This window comes from Ceratotherium simum, chromosome 6 (assembly GCF_057802395.1).
Source record: "Ceratotherium simum simum isolate JZ-2026a chromosome 6, ASM5780239v1, whole genome shotgun sequence".
Taxonomy (NCBI): domain Eukaryota; kingdom Metazoa; phylum Chordata; class Mammalia; order Perissodactyla; family Rhinocerotidae; genus Ceratotherium; species Ceratotherium simum.
This window is the reverse complement of record NC_141905.1, coordinates 8,300,364-8,317,170: the sequence shown is the minus strand read 5'-3', so window position 1 is coordinate 8,317,170 and position 16,807 is coordinate 8,300,364. Positions and strand designations below refer to the sequence as shown.

The following is a 16,807-nucleotide window of genomic DNA, read 5'->3' as shown; positions in this document are numbered from 1 at the left end:
CATGGAACATTCTCCAGGATTGATCACATATTAGGCCACAAAACAAGTCTCCATAAATTTAAGAAGATTGAAATAATACCAAGCATCTTTTCTGACCACAACAGTATGAAACTAGAAATCAACTATAGGAAGAAAATCAGAAAAGCCACAAATACGTGGAAATTAAACAAAATGCTACTGAACAACGACTGGGTTAAAGAAGAAATCAAAGAAGAAATCAAAAAATACCTGGAGACAAATGAAAATGAAAAGACGACATGCCAGAATTTATGGGATACAGCAAAAGCGGTTCTAAGAGGGAAGTTTATAGCGATACAGGCCTATCTCAACAAACAAGAAAAATCTCAAATAAACAATCTAACAATGCACCTAAAGGAACTGGAAAAAGAAGAACAAACCAAGCCAAAAATCAGTAGAAGAAGGGAAATAATAAAAATTAGAGCAGAAATAAATGAAATAGAGACCAAAAAAACAATAGAAAAAATTAATAAAACCAAAAGCTGGTTCTTTGAAAAGATCAACAAAATTGACAAACCTTTAGCTAGACTCACCAAGAAAAAAAGAGAGAAGGCACAAATAAGTAAAATCAGAAATGAAAGAGGAGAGGTTACAACAGACACCTCAGAAATACAAAAGATTATAAGAGAATACTATGACAAGCTATATGCCAACCAATTCGACAATCTGGAAGAAATGGATAAATTCTTAGAATCATACAACCTTCCAAAACTGGATCAAGAAGATGTAGAGAATTTGAATAGACCAATCACCAGTAAGGAGATCGAAACAGTAATCACAAACCTCCCCAAAAATGAAAGTCCAGGACCAGACGGCTTCCCTGGTGAATTCTACCAAACATTCAAAGAAGACTTAATACCGATCCTTCTCAAAGTCTTCCAAAAAATTGAGGAGGGGGGGAAGCTCCCTAACTCATTCTACGAAGCTGACATTACCCTGATACCAAAACCAGACAAGGACAACACAAAAAAAGAAAATTACAGGCCAATATCACTGATGAACATCAATGCAAAAATCCTCAACAAAATAATAGCAAATCGCATACAACAATACGTTAAAAAGATTACACACCATGATCAAGTGGGATTTATTCCAGGTATGCAGGGATGGTTTAACATTCGCAAATCAATCAACGTAATACACCACATTAATAAAATGAAGAATAAAAATCACATGATCATCTCAATAGATGCAGAGAAAGCATTTGACAAGATACAGCATCCATTTATGATAAAAACTCTGAATAAAATGGGTATAGAAGGAAAGTACCTCAACATAATAAAGACCATATATGACAAACCCACAGCTAATATCATCCTCAATGGTGAAAAACTGAAAGCTATCCCTCTAAGAACAGGAACCAGACAAGGATGCCCACTGTCACCACTCCTATTTAACATAGTACTGGAAGTCCTAGCCAGAGCAATCAGGCAAGAGAAAGAAATAAAAGGGATCCAAATTGGAAAGGAAGAAGTGAAACTGTCACTATTTGCAGATGAAATGATTTTATATATAGAAAACCCTAAAGAATCCACCAAAAAACTTTTAGAAGTAATAAACGAATATGGTAAAGTTGCAGGATACAAAATCAACATACAAAAATCAGTTGCATTTCTGTACACTAACAACGAAGTAGCAGAAAGAGAAATTAAGAATACCATCCCATTTACAATTGCAACAAAAAGAATAAAATACCTAGGAATAAACTTAACCAAAGAGGTGAAAGATCTGTACACCGAAAACTATAAAACATTTCTGAAAGAAATTGAAGAAGACACAAAGAAATGGAAAGATATTCCGTGCTCTTGGATTGGAAGAATTAACATAGTTAAGATGTCCATACTTCCTAAAGCCATCTATAGATTCAATGCAATCCCTATCAAAGTTCCAACAACATTTTTCACAGAAATAGAACAAAGAATCCTAAAATTTATATGGAACAACAAAAGACCCCAAATAGCTAAAGGAATCCTGAGAAAAAAGAACAAAGCTGGAGGTATCACACTCCCTGATTTCAAAATATACTACAAAGCTATAGTAACCAAAACAGCATGGTACTGGCACAAAAACAGACACACAGATCAATGGAATAGAATCGAAAGCCCAGAAATAAACCCACACGTCTATGGACAGCTAATCTTTGACAAAGGAGCCAAGAACATACAATGGGGAAAAGAAAGTCTCTTCAACAAATGGTGTTGGGAAAACTGGATAGCCACATGCAAAAAAATGAAAGTAGACCCTTACCTTACACCATACACAAAAATTAACTCCAAATGGATTAAAGACTTGAATATAAGACCTGAAACTGTGAAACTTCTAGAAGAAAACGTAGGCAGTACGCTCTTCGACATCGGTCTTAGCAACATCTTTTCAAACACCATGTCTGACCGGGCAAGAGAAACAATAGAAAAAATAAACAAATGGGACTACATCAAACTAAAAAGCTTCTGCACAGCAAAGGAAACCATCAACAAGACGAAAAGACAACCGAACAATTGGGAGAAGATATTTGCAAACCATACATCTGATAAGGGCTTAATCTCCAAAATATATAAAGAACTCATGCATCTCAACAACAAAAAAACTAACAACCCAATTAAAAAATGGGCAAAAGACCTGAACAGACATTTCTCCAAAGAAGATATACAGATGGCCAAGAGGCACATGAAAAGATGTTCAAAATCACTAACTATCAGGGAAATGCAAATCAAAACTACAATGAGATATCACCTGACGCCCGTCAGAATGGCTATAATTAACAAGACAGGAAACAACATGTGTTGGAGAGGATGTGGAGAGAAGGGAACTCTCATACACTGCTGGTGGGAGTGCAAACTGGTGCAGCCACTATGGAAAACAGTATGGAGATTCCTCAAAAAATCAAGGATAGAACTACCATATGATCCAGCTATTCCACTGTTGGGTATTTATCCAAAGAACTTGAAACACCAATTTGTAAAGGTACATGCACCCCTGTGTTCATTGCAGGGTTATTCACAATAGCCAAGACTTGGAAGCACCTAAGTGCCCATCAAGGGACGAATGGATAAAGAAGATGTGGTATATATACACAATGGAATACTACTCAGCCATAAGAAACGATGAAATCCAGCCATTTGTGACAACGTGGATGGACATTGAGGGTATAATGCAAAGTGAAATAAGTCAGAAGGAGAAGGTCAAATACCGGATGATTTCCTTCATTAAGTAGTAGATAATAACAACAATAAACAAACACATAGGGACAGAGATTGGATTGGTGGTTACCAGAGGGGAAGGGGGGAGGGAGGAGGGTGAAAGGGATAATTCGGTACATGTGTGTGGTGATGGGTTGTAATTAGTATTTTGGTGGTGAACATGATGTAATCTATGCAGAAATAGAAGTATAATGATGTACATCTGAAATTTTTACAATGTTATAAACCAATCTTATTGCAATAAACAAAAAATTAAAAAAAAAATAGAAAAAAAAAAAAAGAACTTTTGGGGACATGAAAAATCTCTTAATGACTGATTTGACTTCCCAAGAACCTTTGGAGTCACCCATTTCAAAAACTCATAGAGAAATTAATTGAGATGTGAAGATGTCAAGCAGTGTTTCCTCTAGAATTTTCTAAAGCTTTTCTGTGCTGATAATATTCAAATCCTACTTACAGAGTTAAACCTGGATATGGACATCTTAAGTAGTGATGCTATTTATCTTTTATAGCCATTTTTTTCTGTAATAATATTTATTTTTCCATCTACGGAACTAAAATTAGACAATTTTGTTGGATTGAGAGGAAATGAGAAGGGATAACCAGCTTAATTCACCCCCTTTGTCCTGAAGGAGAGCACCCTTGATTTTTCGTAGGTGACTTAAGAGTTAAAACCCCATCTATGCTAACCTGACCTTCCCACCTGGCAACCAAACATGAGGAAATACTTTGGAATACTGTGGTCTGATGCTGAGTCCTCCCTGTGGCAATAAATGAAGAATTCAACTGCATTCACCACTTTCACTTAATACAATTTGTCTAATGTCCTCATCACTTCATCATCACAAAACCAAATAGTAACTTGGTTCTAATCTGGGTTTGGATGTTGTTGTCAGTGCTGGGCAAGCCTTTTGGCCTCCTTTTGTTGGCAGATGTGGAATTTCTCATCAAAGAAAATTAGTTAAACGTGACTACTGACTTAGGGTTACATTGTGGAACATCTGTTCCTGGCACTTGGGTCCCTAAGACCCAATTTGTGAGATCACAGCCTACTTAGCTGCCCATCACGCTGGGTCAGGGGGGCAGAGTGCCCGCTCTGGCCTGGGACTGGGTTGACTCATCTACATGGTGTCGACAACTAGTTGGGAAAGTGAGGAAATAAGGGCAAAATGGCATTGGTTGCTCTCCCAAAAGATTCTTTTCACTGGCTTCAACTCTTCTATTTAAAATAAGAATTCCCCCGAATGCAGTGATGTTAGCCTATTGCCCATCTGGGACGTGGCACTGTGTTAGCCACTGGGGATGCAGCGCTAATGTGGACAGGCAAGATTCCTCCCTCCAAAGCTGACCATTGAGCGGGCGAGGGAGATATACAGTTAAATAGGCCATTACGATATGTGCTGTGAGGGGGGTACAACATCCTGGCAGACTTGGAAAGTGAGGTGCATGGTCAGAAGTTAGGGCACTGGGCGTGGCCTCCGAGAGGATGCAGTGTCTAAGGTGGGGCACCTTAGGGTACATAGGAGTTAGACAAGAGAAAGCTGTAAAGTCAAGATCTGTAGGAATGAGTCAAGAGAAGGCTGGCAGGGAGAGGGTGAGAGTGGAGAGGGAAGGGAGGCTGGGAGAAAGAGAGGGATCTGGTCATCTGGTGCTGTGTCATAATCCACTCTGAAACTTAGTGGCTTAAAATAACAGCAATTCCTTTATTACCTCTCCCGGTTTGTGGGTCAGGAATCCGGGAAGGGCTTGATGAGGTGGTTCTGGCTCAGGCAGCGAGATGCAGGAGCTGGAATAGGAGGGCTGGGGTTTCTCCCTCTCTCTCTGTATCATCTCAGGGCCTCTCCAGGCCATCTCCACAGGGGCCAGTGTGGACTTCTTTGCAGTAGAGTGACCCAGGGTATGTGGACTGCTCCGTGGCAGCGGGGAACTTGAGGAGCGTGCATTCCAGGGGCTGGTGGAAGTGGCATGGTGTTTCTGACCTGGCTTCAGAATGGCACATTGACTCCATTCTGTTGGGCACAGGCCAGCAGGAGAGGGGACACAGACTCAACCTCCTGCGGAGGGGATCAAAGAATGTGCACAGGGCTGGCAATGGCCCATTTGGTCAATTCAAAGAAGCTTGGGACAGCTGGAATCCAACGGAGCTGTAGGAACAGGCAGATGATGATGCTGGAGAGGACCGAGGTCCCAGCACGTGGCAGCCTTGGGCACCCTCCTCGGAGCCTGAGTCTTTGCTGAGGTGAGCAGGAAACACCAGGCACACCCTAGATCAGGGAGGGGCATTAGTCAGGGCCTCAGGCTACCCTGTGGGGAGCAGTGGCTTGGAAGGGGGTCATACTGGAGTGGGGCGTGGGGGCCTCTGACAGCAGTTGTGGTGAGGGGTGGTGGGGGATGCAGATGAAGGAGGTATTGATAGATACCTAGAAGTTAGAATTTGACAGGTTTGGGGTCTGATTGAATTGGGGGCAAGAGATTGGGAGTAATGGGGATGGTGCCCAGGACTGTGGCTTGGGCCACCAAGGGGCAGGCAATGCGGTCGCTGGGCGTGGGAGCCAGGAAGAGGAGGACCTGGTTTGAGGGCAGAAACCTGGAGCTTCCTCCTCCTCTCTTTTTCTCTGTGGAGTCAGGTGTAGTTGCTCTGCCGTCGGGAGAGTGTGAAACTGAGCAGGCCCACCCGCCTCACGTTTGGCCCACAATCCTGAATCCTGTCCTACACTGGCTCCCGGGCCTGTGTCTCCAGGAAAATGTGGAGCAGGAGGGGCCATGGTGAATGGGATGTCTCGTATTGGTCACAAGGCTTTTTCTGTTTTGTTTTAAAATTGTGGCTAGGTATACATACCATAAAATTTACCATCTTAAGTGTACATTAAGCACATTGACCATCATCCACCTCCAGAACTTCTTCATTTTCCCAAACTGGAACTCTGGACCCGTTAAACATCAACTCCCCATTTCCCCTTTGGCCAGCTCCTGGCATCCACCATTCTGTGTTCCATCACTATAAATTTCACAAGTCTAGGTGCCTCATATAAGTGGAATCATACAGTCTTTGTCCTTTGGTGACTGGCTTATGGCACTCAGCATAATATTCGCAAGGTTTATCCAAGTTGTAGCGTGTGTCAGAATTTCCTTTCTTTTTAAGGATGAATAATATTCCATTATATGTGTCTACCTCATTTTGTTTGTCTGTTCATTTGTTGATGGACACTTGGGTGGCTTCCACCTTTTGGCTGTTATGAATAATGTTGCTATGAACATGGGTGTGCAAATATCTGAGTCCTTGCTTTTAATTCTTTTGTGTATATATCTAGGAGTGTAATTTCTGGATTATATGGTAATTCTGTGTTTAACTTTTTGAGGAAACACCACATTGTTTTTCATAGCAGCTGTACCATTTTTCATCCCCACTGACAGTGCACAAGGGTTCCAAATTCTCCATGTTTTCGCCAACACGTGTTTTCTGTTTTTATTTGATAGTAGCTATCCTAATGAGTATGAGGTGATACCTCATTTTGTTTTGATTTGTATTTCCCTAATGAGCAGTGATGTTGAGCATTGGTCAAAAGCTTTCCATCAGATGGTGTCTACCTTCTGGGAAATCAGCAAACTGGGCAGCAGAGATGTGGGAAGTGCGTGTGGGTCAGGATAGACAGGGAGGCCCACTGAAATCACATTGCCCCGTGCTGGACCACCTGGCCAGATGCAGGGCCCTGGAATGTACTCCTAACACAGGTACAGGACAGGCTACCAGTGTGAGGAACAGCAGAGATGGGGCTCCACTTCCAGCAACATGGGCCAGGAGTCTCTGCTGGAAGCTGCCCATCTGATTGATTCTTGACTTGACTTGCTGAGAATTTCAACTTTGATCAGTAGGGAAGAATGCGCTGATGAAAGTGCAGGAACACCGAGCGAGATCCACCGTGTAATCTGGAGTTTGCAAACATAAAAGAAGAGCACCTCAGTCCCAAATTTTCCAAATTCAGGGGAAAATATAGGACTGACCGTAGAAGACAGGAAGGCAGGTGCCAACAATGTCATTCCAGAGGCATCATTACGAAAGGGGGTGGGAGGGCTCTGAAGAGAGCAAGGAGCACCTATGAGCTCAGGGAGGATGGGAACCAGAGATGGGAGTCTGGGCTGGGACTCAGGAGGAGGACTGATGACATGGAAAGACCTGGAAAGAGGGGTATCAGTGTGGCAGTGCCCAGAATGAGGCTCGAGAAAAATGCTGGAACAGTAAAAAGACTTGAAAACTACACTACATTTGGACAAATGATGAACACAGGAAGGTTGGCTCTGCTTGAGGATGATGATGGGTGTAGCTCCTTACGCCTTCACTATCTAGCTGTGTGGTCGGACACCAGCTTCACCACGTCTGAAGGGAGCCTTCACTCCTCCCGATGCTCCTCCTCCTCCCTTCTGAGGAAGAGCCATCCACAGAGAGCTTCAGGGCACTCCTGGAGTGGCCAGGCACTAAGGGCAGGAGGGGGCAGCAGGGAGCAGGTTGGCCAGGTGGGCCGAGCCACATCCACGTCGTGGCTCTGGGCAGGGCTAGTGGCCGCGCTGGCAGTCCTAGAGCCTGGCTCTGCCTTTGCTGGCCCAAAGCTTTCCACCCAGAGAAGGAAGAGCCTCTGAGCTCTCCCTGCCCACAGGCAAACCCTTCTTCCTCGTCTCCCTCCACGGAAGCGTCTCCCTGGGGAGAGCTCTGGGCCTGGGCAGGGCCTGGCCGCGTGAGTTGGCACTCTGCTCTGGAGCGGCGTTTGTGAATCTGGGTGTCTCAGAGTCTCCTGGGAGCTTCCCCCTGCAGTGGCCCTTTCCTACACCTGGGGAGGCTGGGGAGGTGAACTGGAAGTGGGGCCTGACTGTTTTGTTAACAAGTGCCCAGGTGACTGGGAAGCCCAGACAGGCCTGGGCATCCTGTCTGGGAGCGGGCAGATGAGGGAGAGAACCGCCACCAGAGTCGGCTGCACGCTTGGCCCCACCCAGAGTCCCATGCAGAGACCAGATCTTCTTATCCCGCCCCTGCTCACATGGCTCCATCGGGGCGAGACTGAGGACTCAGGACTGGGGGTGGTGACAGCTCTGGCGACGTGGCCCAGACCTCTCTCTACTCACCTTGGACTTTATATCTGAATGCTGGCAAGACCACACAAGACAATTGTGTGTTATCTGGGTGTTATTTGGTCCAAAATGCTTTCCACATGCACAGAATTCGGGTTTTGCCCAGAGCCCCTTTTTTATACGTAAATATCTCACTCATATGTCTCTCATGTGACCACTCCCTGTTCAGACTTTAGATCCATGACATGGGCGTACTGGAGCCTCACATGTAGCCCAGGGTCTCAAAAGATGTGTTTAGGGTCCTTTTGATATTGGAATCCACTACTGTCTTAGGAAGGGGGTCGCCAGCTTCTCTTGTGCCTTCCCATAGGTGGGGAGCTCAGCTCTCTCCACGTCACTCTTGCCACGTGGAGACAGCTCTCGTCCTTAGAGATGCCTCTCTTAACCGTGAGTATGACTCAGCCCCCTGCCACTCTCCCACCTGGACTTGTTCGCCTTTCTTCCCTCACCCATGGCGATGCTGTGAGGACATGAAGACCACCACGTCTCCCCAAAATCTTCTCTTTTCCATGCCAAACAAAGGCCATTAGCACTTCTCAAAGTTTAATGTGCAAACGAATCACTGGGGAATCTTGTGAAAATGCAGACTGCGATCTGGATTTCTGACAAGCTCCCTGGTGACGTGGAGGCTGCTGGCCCACGGTCCACACTTAGAGAAGCGGGGCTGGGGGTTTAAGCGTGTCCGCCTAGAAGTGAGAGAAGCCTGACTTCCTGGCTTGGCCCCTCACTTAGGGGCTGTGTGACCGTGGGAAGTCACTCCATGTCTCAGGGCATTTGCTTCCTTTGCAGTAACATGAGGCTAATAAGGGTACCACTCATTTCTTTGTTTGTTATGAGGACAGAGGCCAGGCTCAAAGCTCCCCACTCAGGGGCTGGCACAGCGCATGCAATCGACAGTATGAGCTCTTGGTCATTTTCAGCTGAACAGCCCCAGGGCCTTTGATCATGCCCTCAAAGTGGTCTACATTGATGTCCCCTCCCCAGGAGACACTCAGAGGGGACATGGCTTGTAGTAAAGGGACAGTGCACTCAACAGAAGATGCAAGCATGGCCTTTACCTACAAGTTCCACAAACGATGTTTTCACAGTTCTCACCACTGTCCTATTAAACACAGTGGTAGAAATAATGGTTTCTCTGGGCAACTGAGATGAGTTAAATATCAATTCAGAAGCTGAAGGACATATCAACAAAGGTCTGTCCTGCGAAGCTACACTGGTTCCACTCTTGTGCTGATAAGAAATGCTAATGATAATTAGCTAAATCAATACACTTCGATATAAGACAAATCTATCAGTATTTAATAAACGTCATCTTTCTTTATAGACAGAGTAAAGCTGGAGAAATTGTTTCTTCATAAGCAGACGCACTACTTTGTGTTTCCTGACTCAGCTCAGGTGCCATGTCCTTAGGAAGCCCCTTTTCCTTCCACATGGGATTGTAATTGTTTTTCTCTGTTAGATTTTAACTCCTTCCGTGCAGAGACCAGATCTTATTATCATGTTATCTTTAGTGCCCAGAGAAGTACCTGGCACAGAGCAGGAACTGTGGAAATGTTTGTAGAAGGGATAGAAGGAAAGAGGAAGAAATAAAGGAAGAGGAGGGAGAGAAGGAAGGAAGGGAGAGAGAGAGGAAAGGAGGGAGGGAGGGAGGAAGGAGGCAGAAATGACCCCCTCCCCACCCAAGGACAAACAGAAGGAGGAGAACATCATTTGCAGATGAATCTGTCTTCACTGACTTTGTCCCCTGGAGGCGTTATTGGCTTCTTAGAAACTAAGGCACTTTGCTGTAAGTGGTCGAGGCCTTCCTTCTAGCTGACCTGCTGGGGAGGCCGGTGTCTGAGGAATCCCTGCTCTCTGCTGTGAGCGGATGTTGCCTCCTGCCAGATGCCCTCTTCCTCCTTTGCATCCATGGGGCAAAGAGGACTGGGAAGTTGGCCTTGATCTCCAGTACCTTCCTTCCTGTTTGTAGCTCTATCAATAGCCCTGCTTCTACTGCTTCTAAGAGGGAAGATGACTGCTTCCCTGAACCTCAGCTCCCCTCATGTAACGTGTGTTTTTCCTTGTGGCGACATGGGTATTATAACTAGTTATTTTTTAACTGAGGGACTCCTTTGTCAGGCAATTCTTCTCCCGGGCCCTGAGAATTTTAAGATGAGACATTACTTTTCCTGTTTGAGTAAGATGAAAACACGGTGAGAGGACGCTTGGCCATTTGGTGGCAGAGCCAAGATCATGACTTTGTCCTCTTCACTTGCACCCCAGTGAGTGACTCCTGGGAACCAGTGACTTGTGGGAAGCAGATTTCCCCGACGGCGGCCTGCCTGCGTTCCTGGTTCCTCATTTAGTTGACCCACCACGTTTAGACAAATTTAATGGCATTGGGCTGGGAGATTTGAGTAGTATTATCACAATGAAATTAACGTGTGGCTGCACTTGGGAAAACAAAATAGGTTTAAAATCCTGAATCCTGCATTTGTGCATGTCTGGGACTCAGTGAGCTGGTGCCTCCCCATCCTCCCAGCCTGGAAATGGCATCTTTGTCAACAGAACAAGGACGATGCATTTTGTGTGGTCCCCTGGAACGTGGGCAGCACAGTCCCGACAGCTGCCTGGTCAGCCGCCCTTTTCAAACAAGGAGGGAGGCACTTTTTGCCCCCGTCTTTCCTGCAGCATAAGAGGTAAGAGGCTTCAGCGGAAGCCCCGTGTGGAGGCTGGTGAGGACCGACCTGGCTCCCTTCCCAGCACGGTTGCCCACGGTGGGCATCTGCTCACAGACCCTCAGTGCTCTCAGAGGTGCAGAGACGGCTACTGCACCCTGCTCCCTTGGGTTCGTTCAGATCTTCCCTAACTCCCTAAAGGGACTTGGGGAAAATGCAATCTTCTTTTGAGTACAGGGCATAGGTACTGGTCACTAAATTGGGACAACTGGGGCCTGACTCAGGTCCTAGGCCATGCTTGATGGCGGGCTTGGGTCCTCTTCATCTTTCCCTCCCCGGCACTAGTGGAGCGCTGGCCCTGAGAAGGCACAGACAGGTGTTGACGGATCAAGGAGGGACATTGGGGCCGCAGTAGCTGCTGAGGCTGCTCGGTTCAGACATGAAGACCTCACGTGGCCACCGTGATGGAAGGCCTGGAGGGCACGCGGTCCTTCACTATCCAGCTGAGACCCGCTACTGCCCACAGAAGAAAGACAGGAGTCCAGTGACAGAACCACATCTGCAAACTTGTTTCACTTTTTAAAAGGTAGCCTTCTCTTTATCAGAAAACAGCCTTCAGAGGAAAACTTCCTCAGTGAAGAAAACCCATTCTATTCAAATAAACATTTCTGCAAGGTTGGCTGGAGTTGATCCTCAGCCATTTCCACCTGAGGTGAGTGGGAAGGCGGCTGTGTCTGTGAGGGTGGAGTCGCCCTCTGTGCCGCCTGACCTAGAGGGGCTGTGCCGGGCCACCTGCTTGCAGGGCAGGGCTCGGCCCAGCGCAGCGCAGCGCAGCCGTTACTGGGGCCTCGGGGGTCTGCTCACTGGGTGCTCCTGCCCTTAAGAAGGAGTGGGTGGGGCGCTGGAGCAGAACAGCCCTTAGGAATCAGGGTGGACCCACCCTGGTGGCAGGGCCAGAGGAGCACAGGGAGGAAGGAGAGGGGAGGAGGAAAGAAGGAGAGAGGATCGGGGGTCTGGGAACGGGCTTGGAGGGGACCGCGTCATGCAAGCAGCGCCCTCCTGAAGAAGGGAGCCCTGGGGGGCCCTTCAGGTGGGGTTTTCTCAGGATCTCCGCTTCCTTTGAGACTTTAGGGATCTCAAATGGCTAAGTATGTGTTGATGTGTGTGTGTGTGTGTGTGTGTGTGTGTGTGTGTGTAAGTGATTGATTGTTTTAGGGGAGGGGGAAATAAGCTTTTCTGGGTTTATTGGGGGAGGGGTGTTAGTCAGCTGTAGGTCTCAAGAAATGCCTTCTGTGGCAAAGTCCTCTAGGTCATCCGTGGAGATAATGCCCAGGCTTGGAACATCTCCCCCTTCCTCCCCTGGGCTCTGGGGAGGCGCACTGGGGTGCTGGCCTGCAGAGTGCTGGGTGGGGTCACTGTGAGGCCCAGGGGTCTGCTGCAGGCCAGCATCGCCGGCCCTCGGGGGCGCAGGACTGGCTGCCTCAGTGGTGCGAGGGCCCTGCTTTAGGAAGGTGGGGGCGGAGAGCTGAGAGGAGCAGCGCAGTGGCATCAAGGCCGTCACGGGCAGGGGCTGGAAGCCCGGGTACAGCATGTAGGGGGCAGCAAGCGCGTCCGGCGGGGGTGGCTCAGGGGAACCCCCCTTGGAGGATGGGATGGAGACCTTGACATATTTGCCCGTCTCTGGGTCATAGAAAGTCTTGATTTTCACCTGCAGCGGCAAATCGAAGACAAAATACTCTCCAGATTGGGGGTCTTGGAGAACCTTCTGGGTGGCAGGGTAAAGGGGCAGGGCCGTGAGGGGCTGGGGCGCCCCAGGCCGCCTCCTGACTGGTTCTGAGAAGGCAGACACTGAGTGACGGTGCGTGGGAGGGGGCAGGGACCTGACCATGGGGAACCTGGGTCGAGGCCTCTCTCCAGGGGATGGCGGCCTGTGCTCCGAGTCCTCCGGGTAGGGCCTTTCCTCTCGGGGTTCGCCATGCTTTTCCTGCATCTGGTCAGTCTTTCTCCTCTTGCTTGCCAGCTTCTTTGCCCGCCGCAGGGCCTTCTCTGTCTTGGGTGGGACTGCAGGTGGCTTGCCGGCCGCCCTCTCCAGCTGAGCAGGGAGCTCGGGTTTCTCAGGGAGGCCTGCTGAGCTGGTGGCTGCGTCCAGCAGTGAGCCTCTGGGAGACAGCGTCCTGAGGTCTTCTGCTGATGCCTCAAGTTGGGGGTCAGAGCTGGCCTCCCATGTGAGGGCATGTGTCAGGTCCTCCCTGCGGGTGACCCTGGCGTGGCCGGGGCTGACCCAGGGGCTGGTGTGGGGAGGCTCCGCTGGCAGCAGGCCCAGTTCGCTGGGAGCCTGGGAAGCCTCATCCCAAATGCTGCTGGCGGCCGGGGAGCACACATTGTTCTCCTCCAGGGAGCTGGTGTTGGGGGAAGTTGCCATCTCACCAGGGACCAACCTTCTCCCCAGGGGCCCTGCTCTGGATGTAGACAAAAAGTGACTTTTGAAATCTTGCGTCTGGTCTTCCCAACAGGTTCCTAGCTGCTGCGGGGGTGGCTGGTCTTCTAGGTTGCCTTCGGGCAAAGCAATGGTGGGGATGCACCTTGGAGCACCCAGCTTCCCCTGGTCTGCAGAACTGCTCTTGCCATCATTCAACACAACCTTCCGTGTGGCATCTGGGGGTGGGTTCTGCCCTTCGTTCTCTCCCACTAGTGGAGGAGATGAGACGACTCCCTTTGGGGCTGGCCGAGAGGTCTCCAACCTGGCCGTGCTGGGCGCCCGCCCGTGGTCCTCCATGCCCTCGCAGGCCGCACCCTTCAAGTATGTGCCCCGCATGCTGGCGGGTGTCGGGGTGCTGGGCATTTCCTGGCTCTTGGGGGCACAAAGACCAGCCTCCTCGCCCCAGCCCGGCCTTGGCAATTCCTCCTCTTTGTGGCCACTGCCCAGTGAGTCCTCTGAGGACATGGCCCTCAAGAGGGGCAGCATGATAGGTTTTATCACGGGGGTGGCCCTGAGGGTGTTGTCTTTAATTGCAAACAGCATGTGCTTGTTTGAAGTGGAAGACGGTGAGGGGGTAAGGTCTTTGGTGTGTGAACAGGGTGCATCCTTACTTCCCCCCATCCGAGTGCCTCTGAGATTAGCTTCCTCTCTCGATGCCTTCCTGGGTCTACCTCCAGACAAACTCTCCCCTTCTCCGTGCAACGACTGCCCCCTGCCGTGTTCCTCCACGCAGGCAGGCCCGTCACTCACGGCACAGTACTGTAGCTCATCTTTCCCCATCACTCTTTCCTTTGCGTCCTTCTGACTGTCGCCCGCATTCAGGTCGTTCCTCCTGTCCTCCCACTGGCTCTCGGTGAACCACGTCTTCTGCTGGTCCTCGAACGAGGCGAAGGACTGATCCGAAGAGCTGGTGCTGGCCTTGGCCTTGCTTTTGAGGCCTGGCACGAAATCAGACTGGCTGTCGCTATAAAACACGTCTTCCTCCTCGGGGGACAGGGGCCCCGGGGAGAATTTCTGGTGGAAGTTTGGGTTCTGAAGTCCTCCCTCTCTCTCAGGTTCTGTCCCCTGAGAGATGGATCTCAAGAACCCATTCTCTAGGCTGGGGGTCTTGGGTTTCTCCGCAGCCTTCCCCACCTCAGGCTCTTTACCACAAAGCTTCAGCGACAGGTGCTTCCTGGGGCCCCTGGTCACCACTTCCCTGGAGTCTGGACACCAGCTGGACCTGGTGGCACCCATCTCCAGTTCTCCATCAGCATCATCCTTCTCATAGCTGTTCCCATTGGCAGCCTCCCCGTTGACACAGAAGGGGGCTTTGGTGATAGCTGGAGGTGAAGTAAGAGTCAGACAGTTGTCTGCAGAGGCTGCACTGGGGTCGGCTTTAGGGTCCCTCTGGGTACTGATGTGCGATACAGAAGGGGCGTCGGTTGGTCTCTCCTTGGAAAGCTCGTTTGGAGGGCTGTCCTCAAGCCCATTGGGAAGGGTGACACCATTGCTCATGGGTTCTTGCCTGCCTCTGGTTTTCTCATCGAGGCCTTTCATGAGAGGCGAGGGACTGTATGTGCTCTTAACACGCTTCCGCACGTCCTTGAGGTTGAAAAGCAGGCTGGGGGCTCTGGATTTGTAGCTGTCCCGAGACTGGCAGTCACTGGGCTCCTTCTCCTGGTATCCGTTTAGCTGGCCTGGGGGCGAGGAGGCTGTCTCCCCCGGCTGGCTGTCAGATGAATCCAGGACGTTCTTGGTGGGTATGACGGGGGTCAGAAGCTTACTGATGTTAAAAGGAGGATTGTAATGCTCACTGGGCTCCACAGGCAGGTCAAATGCATCATTTTCTGGAAAATGCTCCTGGGGATTGTGCTTTGTATACAAGCCCGGGCCTCGCCTATGGGTCTGCTTCTTCTCTTCTGAAGCGTCTTGTAGACTTTCTTTCCCTCCTTTGCCCACCTTTGCTTTCCTCCATGGGGCCTGTGTTGGCTTCAGCTGAGGGTCAGGCTGGGAGCTGGAAGCTTTTCCATCCATAGTGAATACCTGGGCTCCTGGATCCCTAGGTCCCCAGGATCCAGCTGTGGAGAGAGCCGCTGCTGTCAGCCTGTTCTCTTCCTGACCACAGCTGGCCCGGACCGGGCAGGGAGAGACCTTGCGCTCAGGGGCCTGGGGCTCTCTTAACAAGGGCGTGTCCTCGTAATGCTTGGGAGCTTTGCTTTCTGGGACAGCCTCAGCAGCGTCCTTCCTCTCGGGCAGCCTTGGTTGGTGGGCATTCCATGACTCAAAAGCACTGTTTTCACTGTGAAGAAAGGTCCCTTTGCGAGCCCACTCCTTGCCTCTTTCAGGCTCCCCCTTGGCCGGTTGGTGGGGTGGAGAGGGGAACTTGTACTCAAACGAGTTGGCTGCGTTTTCAGGTGCTGGGAGGAAGCTGCTGGAGCCAGGACAGGCCATTTCGGGATTCGTGGGGGCCTCCTGCTCTCCACGCTTCCTGCCAGGCTGGTGGCTATTCTGATGGGTGCTGGAGACTTCTGCAGGCACCCTTCTGACGGTCAAAAAGGCAGAATCGAAGCAGAAGTTGACACCACTTTCTGGAAGAGGAGCAAATTTGGGGGGATTTTTGAGAGCCGGGGGCTTGCTGGTAGGAGGCCTGCTGTCACAGCGTTGGCTCTCGGTCCTGTCGAAGGATTTAATTAATGATGACACTTTAGAAATAGGCTTGTTGCTGCTCCTCAGGCTGGAAACTGGCACCTCCAGTCTCCTGTGGGCTGGTGTCAGTGGGGGGCTGCCTTTGGGATACTTTTCCTCCCCTTGAACGTACTTGGGCTGCTGTTGGAATGTGGCTGCCCAGCCCGTGTGCTCAGTGCCTTGAGACGGTAACTGGCTCCAAAGGCCGCTTTTCCTGTGCGTGTGGCTCACCATTCCCTGGTGAAAATTCCCGAACACCTGCCGGCTGGTATCTGGGGACAGGCCCAGGTCGGAGTCATTGAAGGATGTGTCCTCCGAGATGCACAGGCTCCGGAACGCCCGGTCCGTGAGGCTGCTCACCTCCCTGTCTGCATCGTCCAGCACGCTGCCGATGCTTGAGGAGTCGCTGAACCCGTCCGTGCACTTCTTATTCCCCTGCATCGTCACCTGGCTAGGAAGACTGTCCCCGGTCAGCTGGTGGGCGCGTCGGGATGATGATTCTGGAAGGGTTAGATGCAGCGCTCTTCTCACAAAATTAGAGCTTCTCGTTGACCAAATGCAATTGCTAAGTAGGATTTTTTTTTCTCTGCAAAAGAAAGAAATGCAGAGTATGAACAGCATATCCAGCTAGGTGGCTCCATACAAGAACTACATGCTGGTCCAGA

At 49.7% G+C, this 16,807-nt stretch overlaps 1 protein-coding gene across 1 annotated transcript; it reads right to left on the bottom strand.

Moving 5' to 3' along the window:
• Positions 1–12,272: 12,272 nt before the first annotated feature.
• Positions 12,273–16,583, bottom strand: C6H10orf71 (chromosome 6 C10orf71 homolog). The gene has a single exon (XM_004432447.3). The coding sequence runs from the start codon at positions 16,581–16,583 to the stop codon at positions 12,273–12,275; it is 4,311 nt and encodes a 1,436-aa protein (XP_004432504.1).
• Positions 16,584–16,807: the final 224 nt, after the last annotated feature.

What these genes read in the sequence shown, in the direction of transcription:
- C6H10orf71 (XM_004432447.3), bottom strand. Translation starts at nt 16,583, where the DNA reads ATGCAGGGGAATAAGAAGTGCACGGACGGGTTCAGCGACTCCTCAAGC.